Source organism: Brienomyrus brachyistius, chromosome 15 (genome assembly GCF_023856365.1).
Source record: "Brienomyrus brachyistius isolate T26 chromosome 15, BBRACH_0.4, whole genome shotgun sequence".
NCBI classification, from domain to species: domain Eukaryota; kingdom Metazoa; phylum Chordata; class Actinopteri; order Osteoglossiformes; family Mormyridae; genus Brienomyrus; species Brienomyrus brachyistius.
This window is the reverse complement of record NC_064547.1, coordinates 2173544-2191787: the sequence shown is the minus strand read 5'-3', so window position 1 is coordinate 2191787 and position 18244 is coordinate 2173544. Positions and strand designations below refer to the sequence as shown.

At 44.6% G+C, this 18244-nt stretch overlaps 1 protein-coding gene across 2 annotated transcripts; it reads right to left on the bottom strand.

The window, feature by feature from the left end:
* Position 1: 1 nt before the first annotated feature.
* On the bottom strand, positions 2 to 13817 carry LOC125708779 (ceramide synthase 1-like). Of its 2 annotated transcripts, none has more exons than XM_048976581.1 (8): positions 13208 to 13817; positions 12642 to 12888; positions 4324 to 4483; positions 3857 to 4037; positions 2909 to 3070; positions 2617 to 2764; positions 2068 to 2213; positions 2 to 1816 (listed from the first exon to the last, which is right to left on the bottom strand). In XM_048976581.1, the coding sequence occupies exons 2-8, from the start codon at positions 12876 to 12878 to the stop codon at positions 1774 to 1776; spliced, it is 1077 nt and encodes a 358-aa protein (XP_048832538.1). In that variant the 5' UTR covers positions 12879 to 12888; positions 13208 to 13817; the 3' UTR covers positions 2 to 1773. The 2 variants fall into 2 exon arrangements, with proteins under 2 accessions (XP_048832538.1, XP_048832537.1); XM_048976580.1 differs by having other exon boundaries at positions 13527 to 13817.
* Positions 13818 to 18244: the final 4427 nt, after the last annotated feature.

Here is an 18244-nt window from a genome sequence, read left to right as displayed (position 1 = left end):
GTTTCTGGTTTTCACATTTTATTTGAAGGAAAAGCTGGGTACATCAATAACACTGGTCCAGAAGATACTTTAATTTGGTCATTTCTCAATAAGAAGGGCCAGTTTCACTCAAATGGTCAAACTAACATTTGTTAGGCTTCACCAACAGAGGAAACACTTGCAAAACCTGCAACACCTATACACTTTAATTAAAAAATGTCCATGTTTGAAAAGTTTAAATCCACAGCCTTGATATTCCTATGTTTTAAATAATGGAAAGTAAAAATGAGAAATCGGGGGGGTTTCTTAATGCCCACTTCTCCACAGTCAAAGCTTACAGCATGCACATTTACTACGCATCAGAAAACGGTACAGTTAGTGATCGACAAACTGACACATCATGAACCATTTGCTGTACTTTCTGACCCCACTATATGGCGATATTCAAAACAAGGACAAAAAGCAACCCGAGAGCACCATCTAGTGGGGTCAGAAAGTACAGCAAATGGTTCATGGATCATCTTGTCCATCACTAGTTATAGTTCCCCTTTGAATGTCTGATGCAATCACGGCCTGTGGATCAGCCTGGTACGTCAGGGCCGTTGGTAGCCAAGAACTCGGAGTCACACCTGTGCCCTAGAGAACCACCTACGGAAGCACTGGCCCAGGAACGGAGTGTAAGCGGTGTTCTGAGAACCAGCAGGCGATCCCCGGATAAGTGAAGCTGGACAGGAAGCTGTGCTAGTAAATGATGCTTACACACATGCAGGCTGTTAGTACGGTGGCCCTGAAGTGGGGAAAAAAGCACGACGAAATGGCGGAAAAATGACAAACTGACTAAAGTGAAGCATGTTTTTTCAATTTTTTTCAAAATGTAGCATTTTGCACTTCAGGGGCAGGTATGTTTTTGATTGTATCAAAGCTACTGTGTCTAATTTGTACAGATTACACTGGCCAATAAGTCAGCAGACCCACAAGTGGTCTGTGCAGGCGACGCACCAAGGACCTCGTAATAAAACTGAGAAACTGGCAAAAAAATGCCAATTTTTACAGCACAGTTGCAAACCACCTTCTAAAGCATTTCAGAACCATGCAATGGTCTCACTTGAAATTCCACCCTTATTATAAAAAACTTAAAAGAAATGCAATTACTTAAATACTTTAAATATGCTACAAATTTTAGCTATTAGTTACCAGCTGTTTTACCTTTAATGTTTCAACACACAAGTTAAACTACATTTTCCACGTGAGAAATTCCTATTTTATCCCTTATTTGAACACAAGTAATATTGTGAAACGTTACAAAGACAGATCTAAAAATCCAGAGTCTCAAACAAACATTTTCTCTCATATAGCTGATTCCATGGTTAGTGACAAAAATCGCTTCACCACAGAAATGAAAATGACAGTTTCAGATTACACCCAGAAAAAGACCCAGTTTTTTCAAATAATCATTAGTATAGGGAATGCCACATGATAATGTGAGTCAGCCCTGGTTCCTTAGTGCATGTGACTTAGAAATATAGACGTATCTACTAAACACACCCTGCTTTAAACTCACTGCTGGAGCTGTTGTGTACGTTGTGTAAGTTAGCAAGTTGCCAAAAGTCAAAGGTAATCTGAAATAACTCTCACAGTGTTGTTACATAAAAAAAAAAAAAATAGTTTAAATGCCATTTTTGGATACTCGATTCCTCTACACCAATTGGCACCAGTCTTGGCCTGAAACCATCAGACAGGTACAGAGTAGCTTGTATTTATAGCATCTTCCAGCAGGTGGCACTTGTGAGGTCACTACGTCTGCTTTTCTTTCACGATCCCATTTGTCGCTTGATTCCTAGAAGGAACAAAAAAAAAAACAACAACACCTATAAGGCAGGTCATAGTCAAAACCATAAAACTATCCAAGCCCATAATTCTAGTTCAAGGTCACTTGATAATGAGCTATCTCAATCATCAGTTAGGCACACAGTGTGCTGTCACTGGGATACTAAGGGGCTTGTTATGGACCATGTTAGAGAATTACAGATGCAGAGGTAGAGCAAGGCACTGGGCGCGTGGCTGTCCTCTGACGGGCGTCTCGCTTACCCTTTCTGCCCGGCGCCATGCTGCTCCGTGTTTCCGTCGTGTCCTTTCGGCCGCGATCGCACGCATTCCTCTCCCTCGTACTCCCGCACGTCGCTGACCCCTGCCATCTGCCCCTTCAGCACCCTCAGAATTAACTGCACTATGTACTAGAGGGAGAGTAAGAGCTTTGTGAGCGGGGGGGGGGGGGGGGGGGGGGGGGGCACAGATGCACACGAATACATCGACACTGGAATTATCCTCCAGCCGCTGGTTCCTCAAGGTATCGCGACATAGGTACTGCTCCGGCTTCCATCACCTGCCCTTTGGAGCAGCGGGAGGCCGATAATATTGGGCCGGATGTGTAGTGGCGAGACGCAGAAGGTACATAGCAAACCAGGAGACACACCTGGAGCCACACACCACATCTTGCAAGGCTGCACATTTAAACCACATTACAAACAATGATGCAATGACTCACCAAGTTTCAAAATTTACCACGTTTAACCGTGATTTGCCATGAAACCGGCAACCATTTCATCCCTAGTGGGAAGTCACCATCCTGGTACTTACCAGAAACCAGTAGATGTTCATCACAAGGAGTGCAAGCAGGAGTGAGTTGAAGAATATGTAGAACGGGATGTTGGGGACAGACGCCACACTGGATATGCAGGAGGCATACAGGACCTTGAGTGGGAACCAGTAAAGTCGAAACCAAAACCTGTATAAGGAGCAGAAAAAAAATTCGCAGTTAAGCTTGTGTGTTTGACGCAATAAGGGGGTTCCTGCAGGTCCACAGGCACCGAGCAGCCTTCAGCGTTCAGGATACGGGTCGCCGTGACAGTGAATGCCATGCGAGGCTCACCAGGTGGCCCCAAAGCTGATGAAGCCCACGCTGGACAGCACGTCGTTGAGCGTGTGGAATGTGCCACCTCTGGTCTTCAAGTAGACGTTGAGCTTGGTGAACTCTAGCTGGATGTCGTTGATGTCGTGGAGGAACAGGACCAAAAGCCCGATGTTGTGGTACCTGATTTGGGTAAAAGCAAGTTAACTGAAAGGACTTCCTCTCTTACCACTGACCATCTATCACAGGGCTGTCAAACTCAGTCACTGAAAGCCACCAATTCAAAAATATACAAGATGTTGTATATATAGGCGACGTTTTCATGACATTTGACCAGGTTAAGCATGAGTTTACTCTATCAGCACATCATTTCTTTTCATATTTACAAGTCGGACAATTTGTACAGAACCAGTTTACTAAATTTCCTTCCCTGCCAGCAAAAAACATCCAAACATCAATCCTAGAAACCAAACCAGAAACTAGAGGAATAGTTTACACTGTTACATCCGATGTGGAAGACACTTCACTTTCAACAATAAAGGAAAATAGGGGCATCTGAGAACATAAGCAACGATCACTGGACTACAATACTTAAAAGAATTCATTCTTTATCTATCTGTACCAGACATGGTCTTATTCAATTCAAGATTGTACCCCGGCTCTATATGTCTACGGTCAACCTCTCCAAACGTTTGCCTAGGATTAGTCCTATTTGTGTCAGACGCAAGCAAGTCCCTGCCAGCCTTTATCACACGTTCTGGTCATGCCCAAGTCCAACAGCATTCTGGCCCGATGTATTTGAAGCTCATTCAGAAATCACTGGTTTAACAATTGAACCCGGTCTCTTATTGGGACTTTCCGGTGTACCATCACAGAATTACGCTATACAAAAAGCACATCCTAATGCTTCAAACAAACACGTGGACCAGTCTTGCCCCATTTAATCGGCTGCCGAGACAGCAAAGTCACCTGAAAGCGTAGGAGAAGGAGATCAGGGCGAGAGTGATGATGTGGTGCACAATCATGACGATGGAGTCTTTCCTCCAGGCGTCCATGTAGAACGTGGCGTATATGGAATGAGCGTAGAAGCTGCCCTGGATCAGGTAGGCGATGGCGATGTCGGTGGGCACCAGCATGCCGCTCTTCCAGCCTGATTGGGGACACAGAGGGAGGGTTTACCAGGTCCAAGTGGTGAGACAGGCATCAGATTAACCATCCTGTTAATAGTACAGAGGAAAGGAGCTGCTGGATCCTAAGGAGATGCACTGCGAAGAGCCACCCAAAGCATCTGCCCCATCATTCGTCTCCACGGATGGGGACTTTGTGAGACCTTCAGGTCAGTTTCCAGGCCTCCTTGTCTTGGACCAGAATGCAGGTTTTGAGGAATAAAAAAAGAAAAGGAACAGAACTATCAGGCTGTAAGAAGCCCTTCTTACCATAGAACACGGAGGGGGGGTCATGGAAGAAGGAATACTGGGTGAAGAAGAGCAGATATGTGCTGTATGACCAAGACATGCAGTAGAACATCAGCTTCCATACACTCTCCGGCATCTTCTCAGCATCTTTGGGCAGGAGGCAACACCACTCAGCCATTGGCTGCAAGACACAACAGACATGTGCCTGATCAGCTAGATCTGGGTTTAAAATAAAAAGAAATAGATTATACAGCTAGAAGCATTGCATAGGTCAGTGATTCCCAAGCTGGTCCTCGAGATCTTGCAGACATTTTGTTTTTCTTCATGACCATGGTCAAAGAAGATCTGTTGTTTCTTTACTAGTTTGAACAGTTTTCGGCGGCAGACGAATCACAAGTGAATAATATATACATGTAATATGCAAGTGGCGAATGCTTAAATGTTTCTCCCACTGGCAACAGCGTCACTGACACTTCACTGCGATTGCAGCCACTCGTGTATCACGAAGTGCAGTGAGTGTGCAAAACGGCCCAAGCCAGCGACTCCCAAATCATTCCTCCCTTTTTCATATTCCTGCCGTTCTCTCACACAACCCACAAGTGGATTTCCCACCAGCGCTTCTCCCGCCTCTCAAAACTTTGTTTTCACAAAGACTGCAAATCGCTGTGCTACTAGATGCTGTTAAAAGCGGAATATACTTCAAGATCGTCAGCCTCTTATCTGATGCTTCTCATACTGCAAAGGTTATGCTCATGACATCACGGCAGGCGGAAGTCACTGTGCTCATGCCCACAGAGTGGCAAATAGCCTAAGTTGCAGCCTTACTGTTCAGCTTGAAAAACAGCTATGGGTGATGCCATCTCTGCACAAATACAGGAACTGAGTGCCCAGTCAGGGTCATGTTGATAAAAAGCAGAACATCTCTAAGCATCTGTAATAGAACTCAAGCTGCACAGGGTGCAAATGACCCCACACACACTGTACAATCAGAAATCCTACAGCAGCCTTATCTTTCAAAGTATCTGCCTATCAGCTTCGGTCCAAACCTTCAAAGGTCAACAGAAATATACGCAGAGCTGAGGGCTGTCTGCTGGATCACACGGGGCATTTCATAGTCAGAGGGGGACACTGGATGGGATCCGACCTTGCAGAAGAAGCTTGGCAGGTCTTGGGGAGACACAGAGCTCATGTGAACCACACAACTCTCTCTGTTCCCTCTCAGCCTGGGTTCCCTCTCAGCCTGGGTTCCCTCTCAGCCTGGGTTCCCTCTCAGCCTGGGTTCCCTCTCAGCCTGGGTTCCCTCTCAGCCTGGGTTCCCTCTCAGCCTGGGTTCCCTCTCAGCCTGGGTTCTTCTTGTCTGCTTGCTTGCCGCTTCGAAGGGACCCGTGTTGCATTTCCGCTAAAGCAGCCACTGGCAGCGACTGACCACAAGAAGTCATGCGATCGCACATTATCATCAGGGGCAACACAATGTGAGCTGGGGGGGGGGAACCGAGACTACACACAATACGGCTGCTGAATTAAAATTTAATAACAGCAGCTTAACCTAATGAAACTTCGTTCCAGCGCTACTGAGAGCTGTCTACTTTCAAAAATTCCCTTTCAAATTTTCACTTTTAAAGAAAAAATGTACATTAAATAAATTCTTTGTTTATAAAAAAAGTTCCTTTTAGATAGACCTGGGGTACTGCAGTTAACATAATCCACATAAAATCTGAAGGAAAATTAGACACCTAATTCTCACCTAATATTCATTATCCAGTTACCACACCTATAGTTAAGCTGCATGTTTTTCCATACAAACCATTGTTTTCCGACCATAAGTGCTTTTTAAATATATAAAATAAATGAGCATTTTATGAATTTGATGCTCTGACAGCCTATTTTCCTGGATGTTGATTAATGATTATTCAATCCATCCATCTTTCAACCACTTATCTTGCACAGAGATCCGGGAGTCTATCCTCAAAAGCACAGGGTACAGGACAGACCATGTTTGTATCTTTGTGGGGACAATCCATTCATTTCTATGGGCAGAACCCTAATCCCAACAATGATGACCTTAACCCCCACCCAGCCCTAACTGTGACCATAAGTAACCTAACATAATACATTTTTAATTTTTTTTATTGTAGTCACAGATTTTTATAAAATGGAGTTACCCCCAAAATAATGTCCCCAGATATTAACAGGTTTTAAACATATATATCAGTTCACTTAACCGGATGGGTTTGGGCTGCAAAAGGAACCCAGTGGAAACGCAGAACAGGTGCGACTGAAACTCCCCCAGTCGTGGAGGATAAACCCACAACATAAAACAACAATAATACTAAAAACAGAAAAGAGAAGCTGTAGCACTCGCCATGTAAGCCTGCCTAGCATCAGTTAAGTGTAAACTCAGCGCGTTAAACATCAGGCAGCTTCACCTTCGGGGCCCGACTCCGGCTTGCTGGCGCTGTGTTGTGGTGGACGTTTACCGGGCAGTGACATGAAAATGACGGGATGGCTCTCTGTGCACAGCTTCGGCCGTGACCGTGCGGCTGGGCCCGTACGCCTGCTTCCCCGCGCATCTGCCTGCTTCCCGCCAGTCAGGGTCACCCGCGGCGCACGTGCGATTTGCATGAAGCAAATCAGTCCCTGAGGGTGTTCTCTAGGGAGCCCTGTTCTCATCAGGATGGTACGACTGCTTCAATGTAAATGAGTCAAGGGAGTCGCACAGAAACGCAGGAGATACAACGTACTATTGTTAATAGTTTTACTAAGATTCTCAGACAGAATTTGCACAGTTCATGCACCGCCAGTGAAAGAACCAGCACGGACCCCTCCCACTCCATATCCAGAAATCCTTGTCACTATGGGAGAACATGCGTAATTCAGCTACCATATTTACTATTTCGATTTGATGCTGTACGGATGCAATCATCAACAAGGACCCAAAAATGAGTTTCAGTGCTGGTGCCAACAGAGAACATGAAACAGGAAGAGCAGGAGCAGAACACACAGAGCATTGGGTTCAGTGAAACAGAGAGGGTACTCCAGTTCATAGTTCCACTTTCTCTGAGGGAAAAGCCCTTCACAAAGAACGGCGGGTCGCCATAGTAACAGATTGAGGATAATAGGCCATGTTGCCAAATGACAACAATGTACTAAAGGCACTTTGCTCTCAGGAACCAGCTGCTCCCTGGCTGCGTCTCCATGATCTTAGGGCTCTTCTCTCACTTTCTTCCTCTCTGGGTCTCAAAGCGTCTTTCAAAAGACTGTTACACAAGACGGCTAAAAGGGGGGGGGGGGGGGGCATTAGGTAAATCAGCCTCTCTTGCATCTGTTAGCAGACAGATGGCAGCAAAGGGACAATACCGCCCTCCAGCACACGACACCAGGGCCCTCTTTGTTCTCAGCATCTTTGGCCTTAAGCTCCGCCCACCTGGCTTCCAAAAAGAGCTGCTGGCCAACTGGCTGTCACTCCAAAGCTCAGCCAATGGAGTCAAGTCATTTTTTATTTATACGGCACATATAAAAACAGCCAACGTGTTATACATCAAAATAATACATTCATAAATAAATAACATACATAATAAAAGCAAAGACACAACGTTACACAACAACCACATGGTCTGTGGTCTCCAACAGCACACCTTCAAAAAGGAACAAATAAATGAGAAAAGACTGACGCTCTGTGCAGCTTCAGTGGAGAATACAGTAAATAATTCGGCAGACAGAGTAAAGTTAGCCAGCAGAAAAGCTGTCGTGTCACGGGCTTTTGAATGATCTTGGGAGACTGCGGCCACAACACTGTCCTGACAGTCAGACAAACGGAGGTCAGCACACAGAAGTCACCCCCCCTCTTGGAGCTCTCCTAGCAACATCCTGCAGGCGACCTCAGAAACAAATTTTTGCCGCCTTGCGTTTAATCACCAGATTTTGCTTTCACATGAATAGCTTGTTAGTTGGTGACAACAAAAACATTTACATTTCAATTGCATAAGTCCACTACTGCTTGTGTCACAATAACATGATTCAATAAAAAGCGAGAGACTTAACATGAATTAAATTGTGGGGTTATCCTTGCACAAAATCTGCAGTCCTCAAGATAGAGAACAACTCTGACTTACTTTGGCCAAACACCAAGATATATATATATATATAAAAAACTCAGTGTCAATTACTTCAGTGGCCTGGATAGACAACATTATTATTAGCACAACTTACACTCTTTTTTACACCACTTGCATTGACATTAGCCAACTTATTGCCTAAAATCAAGCAATGATATACTGTCCAGTTTATACTGCCGTACGGGAAGACTGTGAGAGTCACAGCTCTATAGCACTTTTCCACTGCGACCAAGAACCGCGCTGTAGACCAAGACCGTGAGAGTCACAGCTCTAGAGCGCTTTTCCACTGCCACCAAGAACCGAGCTGTAGACCAAGACCGTGAGAGTCACAGCTCTAGAGCGCTTTTCCACTGCCACCAAGAACCGAGCTGTAGACCAAGACTGAGAGAGTCACAGCTCTATAGCGCTTTTCCACTGCCACCAAGAACCGCACTGTAGACCAAGACCATGAGAGTCACAGCTTTATAGCGCTTTTCCACTGCCTCCAAGAACCGAGCTGTACACCAAGACCGCAGAAATGATCACACAGTAAAATAATAAAATAACAATAATAATAATAATAATAATAATAATAATAATAATAGTAAATCATGATGTACGCTCATGAGTAAATGAGCACCTCTTTGGGGTTCCTCAATGATTCTTGGGTTTAGCATATTATCTTCTGCCTCAGGGGCTACAACCATGTTTATATAAAGTTCACCAAGATTCATGCAGCAGGGCAGAGAAAACAGATCCAGAGGCAATGGGCAGGAAGTAATGGTTAAAGTAACACCAAAACGTTTAAAGTTCAAGTTTCATTAAGGGGCCAGCTACAGTACCTTTGAACTGGATCCTACTCTGAATTGCTGCAGTACACTGTAAACAGGTCATGCCAACAATAAAGCAGTGACAAGGCCCTGATACACTCTCCATACATGCAGACAGAAAAGAACAGCAGGAACCGTCTGCTCAGAATGAGCGACTGTCACGAGTACAGCCACACAACAGTGAAAAGTCAGATCATATACGACAAAGACATGCAACTCAGCTATACCCTCTCCCTCAACAAATCCGGAGCTGATAAGCCAAGATAAGTTCTTGATTTGATTACAAGTCAATAAGTTCATTCGGTTCAAAGGCAAACACTGCAAAGTCTGGTCGCAGTAACCGAAGAGAAATGCTGAACAATGAAAAGTGAGGCTGTGTGAGGAAACACAGGATCCTCTCAGCTCTGTGATACCGTTGGAATTTATCAGCCATTTTCCTCACGGGAGATGCAAGGCCGGTCTATGAACAGCAACGATAACAGTGCGGACGCCTCGATGAAGACAAGGGCTTGTCTTTCAGTCACGTAGAAAAACACGACTCGGACGCAGTTTACAACTTTACCCTGGAGAGGAACTACGAAACGTCCCGCAAAGCACTGATGATATCTTTTACACGGCCACCCTTGTCAAGACAGCAGCTGCTTATTGTCAACCACGAGGTGCCACTTCTCTACAGCCTAGTGCTGTTCATCCAAACCAAAAACCAACTTCTGTTTCTTTCTTAAGCAGCCTGTCCTCGTTTAGGATGAGAACGTCCTTAGAAATTGGCTCAATCCTGGAGCCTTCCCCCATCATCATGAGGAGCAGCTGCACGAGCAGTATTTGGTGGAGGAGATTTCATATAAATAAGAGAATCGTGGCGCTTTTCATGCTGTAATTAAAATCATGTTTGGTAAGCATAGCGATATGCTAAACAATTAACTCCATATGCTAAAAAAATAATTTGATAATTTGGTAAATAACAGAGTAGAAGATTTCAGAGTCTCTTCCTAAAAGCAGAACACGAGAACATGTGGGACACAGACGACATTTGGACCCTCCCTGTGGTTACACAAGAGCTCAGTGCCACAGATATGCGCTCATCACAGCACATGTGCAGAAGCATCCTGATAGACGACTACACACACACACACACACACACACACACACACACACACACACACACACACACACACACACACACACACACAAAGCCCCTAAAGCTGAACATGTCTCAGATACTGATTGCTGTGAAATCGTAACAGAAAACTGCAAGCAGACTTACTCTGAGGAACAGTCGGATCTGCGTAGGTTTTATCTGGCGAGCACTTGGTTGAAGTTGGTTGAAGAATAAATAAATGCAACTATTAGCCAAAGGGATCTTATCCAACCCGGGTGACCCTAAACGATTTCAAACACCTGCAGGTTGATTTCATTGCAGGTCAGTGTCAGATAAGCCTTGGCTGGTCTTGACCTCTGACCTGATCACATGCTACTCTTCTTTCCTGTCTTATCCTTTGACAGTGACAGAACAGTGAACTAGAGAGCATTACACACTCATTAGCTGCCTGTCTGTCATTGACTGGGGAGAGTTACATAACCAACACAGACCGAAAAAGGGTGCACTGGTGCTCCTGGATGTCTGTCTGATGTCAGTCCTCCTCTGCCCATGAGAGCCAGATTATAAAGCAGGTGTTTATAGGAGTAGCAGGGAAGTTAGTGGCTTAAGGGAATAGTGTCGTTCACGGAGGGGAAGCAGATGTCAGACCTTTGAGTAGTGGCCCTAAAGTGAGCTAGTCTAAACAGAAGCTAAATAATGCCACACAGCACTCAGCTTCATGCTCCGAGGCAGGTACTGCAATACAACTGGAAATAGAAACAAAATAATCCATCCATCCATTTTCCAAACCGCTTATCCTTCTGGGTCACAGGGGGGTCCGGAGCCTATCCCGGAAGCTACTGGCACGAGGCAGGGAACAACCCAGGACGGGGGACCACACCATCGCAGAAAAGAAAAAAAATAAAAATAAAAAAATCGATAAGCTGTTCTTCACAAGCACCGCATTCCTCAGAGAGGACTCCGCCCCTCAGAGAGGACTCCGACTTCAACTTAAACGGAACCAAACAGCCTTAACTGCTCTCCGGGCACCAGCCTCACACAGAATCGGACCCCCACAAAGTACTGTATTATATATAATATTTATACTTGTATAATAAAAATGATATGATATATACCTAATGTGAAAGAAAAAGAGCTACTGCATTAAGTTTAGTGTTGTGTTGAAAATTGATGTATGGTAAAAATGTGCATCGTCGTATTAAGGAAGATTTTCTGGGCATGTATACGCATGTACCTCTGAGGATATCAAGCTTCAATAACTTTCACCTGACTGTCCATCGTTTCCTGGTCATTGTCCACATCCAGTAAATATCTATTACTCTCAGACAGTTTTGCTTGTTTTTTGAACGAACAGCTTCTCTACCGAGAAAAGCATCCGCTTCACTAGTTGTCCCTCCCATACACTGAGATATGCATCACTTCCCGCTATATAGTGGCTGAAATCTAATGGAACAAAGGCTTCAGAGCTATTAACATCTATGGATATCCATTTACTTAGGATCCCGGTTCCAATCCACACCACACAATGTCCAAGGCTGTTCTGTCTGATTCCACATTGCATTTAAGCGGGGGCAGACAGCAGTTTAGATTCATCATCCAATGAGACTCACATCACATCACTGCTCTTCGACTGCTACGATTTAGGGTCTTAATGCACCTATCGGACTTGGACATCATCCATCCTCGCCGTCTTCCAGCTAAACTCCACGGCACCGTAAACGAATGAGTCGCACAACCCGAAAGCAATACGCCGCCTATGTACTGTCTACCATAAAGCATTAGTTTGCAAGTCTGTGGCAGTTTGGGTGCATTTGATTAATTTCCCTATATTTTTTTAGGCAACGAAAGTCAACAGGCTTGGCTTCCATACATAAACAGTGACAAAATTATACAGAAGTACATAGTTAAAAAGGGACAGTAGCTTCCTATTGAATAAACTGACAAACGATCAGAACTGTCACCGCATGGCCCCGCTGAATCAGCCGTCATAAGGGATTACGGTGGATTTTCTCTGGTAAAACACCAAGCTATATAAATTAACCAAAGCAAAGCGTAAAAATATGTTTAGCCTTATCGCAAATAACACTTCTACCTACATCGATGTTAGTGTGCGTGTCTAGAAAAACACGCAGTCAGTGTTACTATATATCACGCACTACAGTAAATGAAAACATGCGAGATGAACTGAATACAACGTAACAAGGATGAATACTATGGTTTTCCTTAATTAAACATAAATAGGCGCAGTTCACAGCGACCTCAAGTCGAGTTGGTAAAGTCTGAAATAACTACGGCTAAATGTCCCCGGCAAGGTACCTTAAAGAGGCAGCGTGCGAGCCGGAGCCGCAGCGCGGTCCACATGACGGCGCACATGGCGAAGAGCCCGATCTCCGTCCAGGTTATATGGGCGTTTTCCAGCAGGGTCCGCCTGGAGAGCTCCACGCCACAGTCGCCGCAGTCCTGCAGGACGCCGAGCATAGCGGCGTAGCCTCGGCTGATCAGCTCCGAAAAGCCGGGCGGCGGTTCCGGCGCCCTGACACTCGCACCCTCCATAGTGCCAACGCTTAAAAAAATGATGAAAATACAAAGCGCCGATTTCTGATGAAAGTCCGTATTTGGGAGCGAATCGACCACCTTATACCCCACACACACTTACTTATAGGCGCCGTGCGAAATGACAAGATAGTTGGCGAATTAGCGAAGCCGAAAGCTGCTTAGTGCAGCTTAATTCTTTGTTTCTAAATTAATACACGGGACCACAGCACATGCACTAGGTTATTATAAGGAAACTAAAATAAGTCAGATATTTAAAATGCAGGGCCCAAACAATTTAACAAGCAACACAAATGATATAGTTTTAAAGCGCGGTTCATAATCCTTACGTTAAAAATAAGTCCGAATCTTCAACTTTAAAGCATTTTCGCCTTGGATCTTAGTGTAAAATGCCGAGTTGTACCGCTCTTTCCCCGCACAGCCAGCAGCCGCTTTTACACTCAGCCCGCTGGTCTGCTCAGAAACAGGAGTCGGCGCACGGAGGAATATGCCGTGTTTTTTAGGCCTCCCCCCCCAAAAAAAGCTATAGCGGTTCGCTGGGAAAAAGAAAAGAGTGCGATCTAGGCTCCGCCACTACTTTTTGTGACTAATTACAGTTCCGTTTCTATTAATCCTTTGCAGTTCACAATTGCTGCACGCGTCGATTACCTGTTTAAGACGTTTACAGGGAATGGGTTACAATCCGAAATAATCATTCAGCATTTGTGATAAATAATATTATTAATTTTCTTAGCTTTCCCTGTGGCGCCGGCCAGCGACTCCCCTGCAGAGAAGCTTCTTCACAAGTGGCAGAAATTGCGCACAGTTTGAATCAATTGAGGCCCCCCATTGCAAATCGGCACTTTTTGATGAACCCGGTTCTTCTCTATTAATTTGAAGCGCCGGATGTATATCTCTGTTCCTGTCGCGGCTTGTTTCGAGTGTCACTGACTTCCGATAAGCAATGCAAGCCCCCCCTCCCCTCCCCGAAAAAAGCAACGAGTGGCGTGACGTAATCATAACCCACTATCCTGTTCTACTGGAATGATAAAAAGTGCCAGTTTAAAGCGGCAGTATGACCGTCTCGGTTTCTCACTATGAATAACTCTGATCAGATCGTTTTCCGATTTAATTTTAACATTTACCGTCCAGGCAAGGCTGTAGATTTGGGTTTTGACGGTAGGGACATCTCAGGGAGTGTGGTGTGTATTGGGGGGGGGGGGGGGGTTCGGGGCTGACTTGGTCCCTACAGATACTGAAATCAAACCTCTGTCCTGGCGTCCCGGGCACACAAACGTTATTTTAATAAATCTCCACACCTCCATATACCCCCTAGTTAACAAATAGGCGAAACCAGCTACTGTACCCCCTAGGATTCCTTATACCAGGGGTCTCCAACTCCGCTCTTGTTGAGCTACTATCCAGTAGGTTTTCTGTCCTACTTGGCTTCTGATGAGCCACACCTGTTCCAGGTATTTACCTGAGAACAGTTGTGACTCATCAGAAGCAAAACAAAAAGCGACAGTAACCAGAATACATAAAACACACGTTAAATCTAGAGAACACAAAACAAACATTAAATAATAATTAGTTGAGGCTGGCTACATACATCCAAAAGAGGAGTCTAGATGATAGCTGCTGCCTCAGCTGATCAATTCATATGGTAGACTAAAGGTCTCAAACTCCAGTCCTGGGGGGCCGCAACCCTGTTTACCTTAGTTCTTTCCCTGCTCTACCATAAATGATTCAGCTGAAGAGCTGTGTGGTAATTAGCACAAGGAGTTGAATCAGGTGTGTTAAATGAGGGGAAACCCAAAAATGTGCAGGGCTCTGGCCCCCCAGGACTGGAGTTGGGCACCCCTGTGGTAGACCAAGGAAAATGGGATTGAGGGCCTACAAGACTGAAGGGGGGAACAGGATGGTCAATGACACCTAGTGGCCAAATGGGGACAAGACAAATGGGAAAGGGTCAGATGGGCACCCTGATTATATTACATATGTACTATAAACATATGTACTTGCATTAAAATAGCCCCTTTTATTGAATTACAGAAGTATTAAGGTGCCTGCCTCTAGAATAGGAGCAATGTGTACCTGTCTCACAACCACCTTTCTAAACCCAGCATACAGTCATTCCTGCTACAACACATGACATCACAACACAAATCTGTTCTAATGCAATTTATATATCAAAAGCCAAGTCTAATACAAAATGGAATCGCATTTCTATTTGTGAGATTTTCAGTTGGAGAGAATTGTAGTAGGTGAAGTAGAACGCAGACTTGGACGTCACCCATCCTCGCCGTCTTCCAGCTAAGCTCCACGGCACCGTAAAGGTATGAGTCGCACAACCCGAAAGCAATACGCCGCCTATGTACTGTCTATATATGTCTTAATATGTTCTAAACAAGAAACATTACTTGCATGTGAGAGGAGCTATCCAAGTGAATGATAGTGATGTCTGATTCGTGAACATATTATTTTGAGCTGGTTCTTGGACCTGAAACCGAGGTTACAATGGCTACTTCATGACAGCAAATTAAATAGTAAAGAAAGAACACATTCAAAGTCAGTGCACGGTATCAATAAACTTAATCTTTATTTCAATCTTAATCTTAACCTCATTATTAATCTTGCACTATACTTTGAATTACTGAGATACCATATAAATAACACGGGCCATCTTCTCCATTTAGAGGCGGCATGGTGGCACTGATACCTCACACCTCTGGCACCTGAGATCATATCCCTGCTAGGGTTCCATGTGTGTGGAGTTGGTACGTTCTCCAATGTTGTTTTCTCCGGGTACTCCAGTTTCCCCCTACAGTCCAAAAACATGCTGAGGCTGATTGGAGTTGTCAAATTGCCCACAGATGTGTGTGTGCCCTGCGATGGGTTTGCGCCCCATCCTGGGTTCTTTCCTGCCATACACCCATAGGATCTGCCCTCCCCGCTACCCTGAATAGGACAAGCGGTTTCAGAAAATTCATCCCGTTAATTCTGGTAGTCTTTGGCGCCATCTATTGGTTAAAAAGATTTGACAATGTCAGGGGAACGCACATTATGTTCATTCCGGACTGTTCGAAGTAATTATTTACCTCGTATGGAGCATGTGTCACATCATTCAAAATCTATTGGAAAATACCGGAAATCTATTGGAAAATATACAATGTCTTAAAAATGTCCGTCTGCCTGTATTGGAACGATAATTAAATAGTGAGATTTCCACCTCCACATGCCCAGTGCTGTCGTGGGGTTTCCTCCTGGTATTCCTCAGGAAAAGGAGTTGCCAAAATTTGGGATTTCCGTATTTGGGAATGTTGTGTGAATGTTGTGTGAACCCTATGATGGGTTGGCACCCCGTCCTAAGTGATTTCATAGGCTCCGTCCCCCCCCCCCCCCCCCCCCCCCCCCGCGACCACGCATATGCAAGACAAAATGGAATGGATGTCATTGAAGAGAATATCAGGCAGCGGCATAGGTTTCCGTCGCACATCCGAATTAAATAATTAAATAACGAAGGAATCATGTTGATAGAACCGATTTGTACACATGAAGTAAGTGCATCTGGAAAAACTCGTTCATCCTTGTTTGGACTTCATATGTTCATAAGAAAGTAGGGCAGTATTCAATGTTACCGTCTACAACACGATTTAAATGGAACAGACTCCCAGCCTACCTACCTATCAGCCTTCCATCCATCCATTTTCCAAACTGCTTATCCTACTGGGTCGAGGGGGCCAGCCCATTGCAGGGCACACTCACACACCATTCACTCTCACATGCACACCTACGGGCAATTTAGCAAGTCCAATTAGCCCCTGTGGGGGGGGGGGGGGAACTGGAATACCCCCACGACGACATGGGGAGAACAAGCAAACTCCGCACACATGTGACCCAGGCAGAGACTCGAACCCGGGTCCCAGAGGTGTGAGGCAAGTGCTAACCACTGCACCACCATGCCGCCCCCCATCAGTCTTATCAACCCTATTATACGGTAACATCATAGCATTTTTTTAAAGTCTTGATGTCTTGACATTGCATTTGTATTACTGCAGTAGTAAACATTATAAACATGCTGTGTCAAAAAAACACTTTAGTTCCATATTCAGGTACAAAAAATAAGCAGCATAAAAATAATATATTAGCAGCAAAAAATTATGGCTTCATGAATATAGACCTACTATAAGGGCAGAAATATAGGTAGAAAATAAGTAAAATAATGTTCTGATCGTCATTATTACATTCCTCTTCACTGCCCATGTACAACATACATTTTTATGGTGATTATTTAAGCAGATTCTCTTGCTGGCGGTTCCACGTACGTTAAGTGCAAGAACTTCCTTGAAACGAAACCGTTCCAGTTGGCCCTTCCCTTCGGAATAATGCCTTTGCTGAAGTTTCCTTCCTGTGCTGTTATATAGTGCCTTCACACCGCCAACATCATCCAGGAAGTTTGCTAATTCCTATATAGCATTAACTGAACCTCCTGTTTACTTGTTAGAGTAACAATGAGTTTATTGGGACTTTTGTGCTAAACTTCTGCTACTTAACTCACATTCATCCGCCCTTTTTTGGTAACAGCTATAGCAATCGATTATAGCATAGCAGTGGAGGAGTTAACCAACCATCAGATTAGTATCTATGTTCAGACACTGAAGTCACCAAATAACCCTTGAAAAAACCCACCCAGACTGCCGGGACAGAATTCAAACCCTGTATCTCTGGAGGTCTGAGGGACCTGACACCATTACATCAGTTGGGCCATCTGTCTTCCATAGTCACTTATCCAAAGCTGGGTCGCAGTGAGCCTGATGTCTAGCCCAGGAAGGACTAGATAGTAAACAGGGGACACAGTGGATTGGATACCAGGTGTGAAAGTGGCAAATAAAGGATTTATGAAGAGACCCCAAATAGTTGGTGGCTGAATTGCAGGTGCATCAGTCATAAAAATCTGCAAAACTATTTAATGCATCAAAGGGAACCATTTCAAAAATCATGACAGCATGTGCCAAAATCTGACAAACCACACTGGCAAAACAGGAACAAGTCAAAACCCAACTAACAGGGAAAGTTTAACACCACAAGAGTTCAGATCAATAATCAGATGCTGTTGAAGGGGCAACAATGTGTTCCTCGAATTTTCCTACATGTACATGGGTGTACATTTGAAGAAAGGAAAATGATGCCCTCAGCTCATGGTAGGAAGGACCTTTATGGTACGGAAAGCCATTTTGCGGAAGTCATGAAGGTTTCTATGGTCGCCTCAAACAACAAATCTAAACATCAGTGAACCTTACTGGGAGGTTCTGTAGCGTGCAGTGAGAAGTAGGTCTCCACCTCAAAGAACTGGACACTCCTCTTCAGGGCTGGGCATTTCCGTTGGC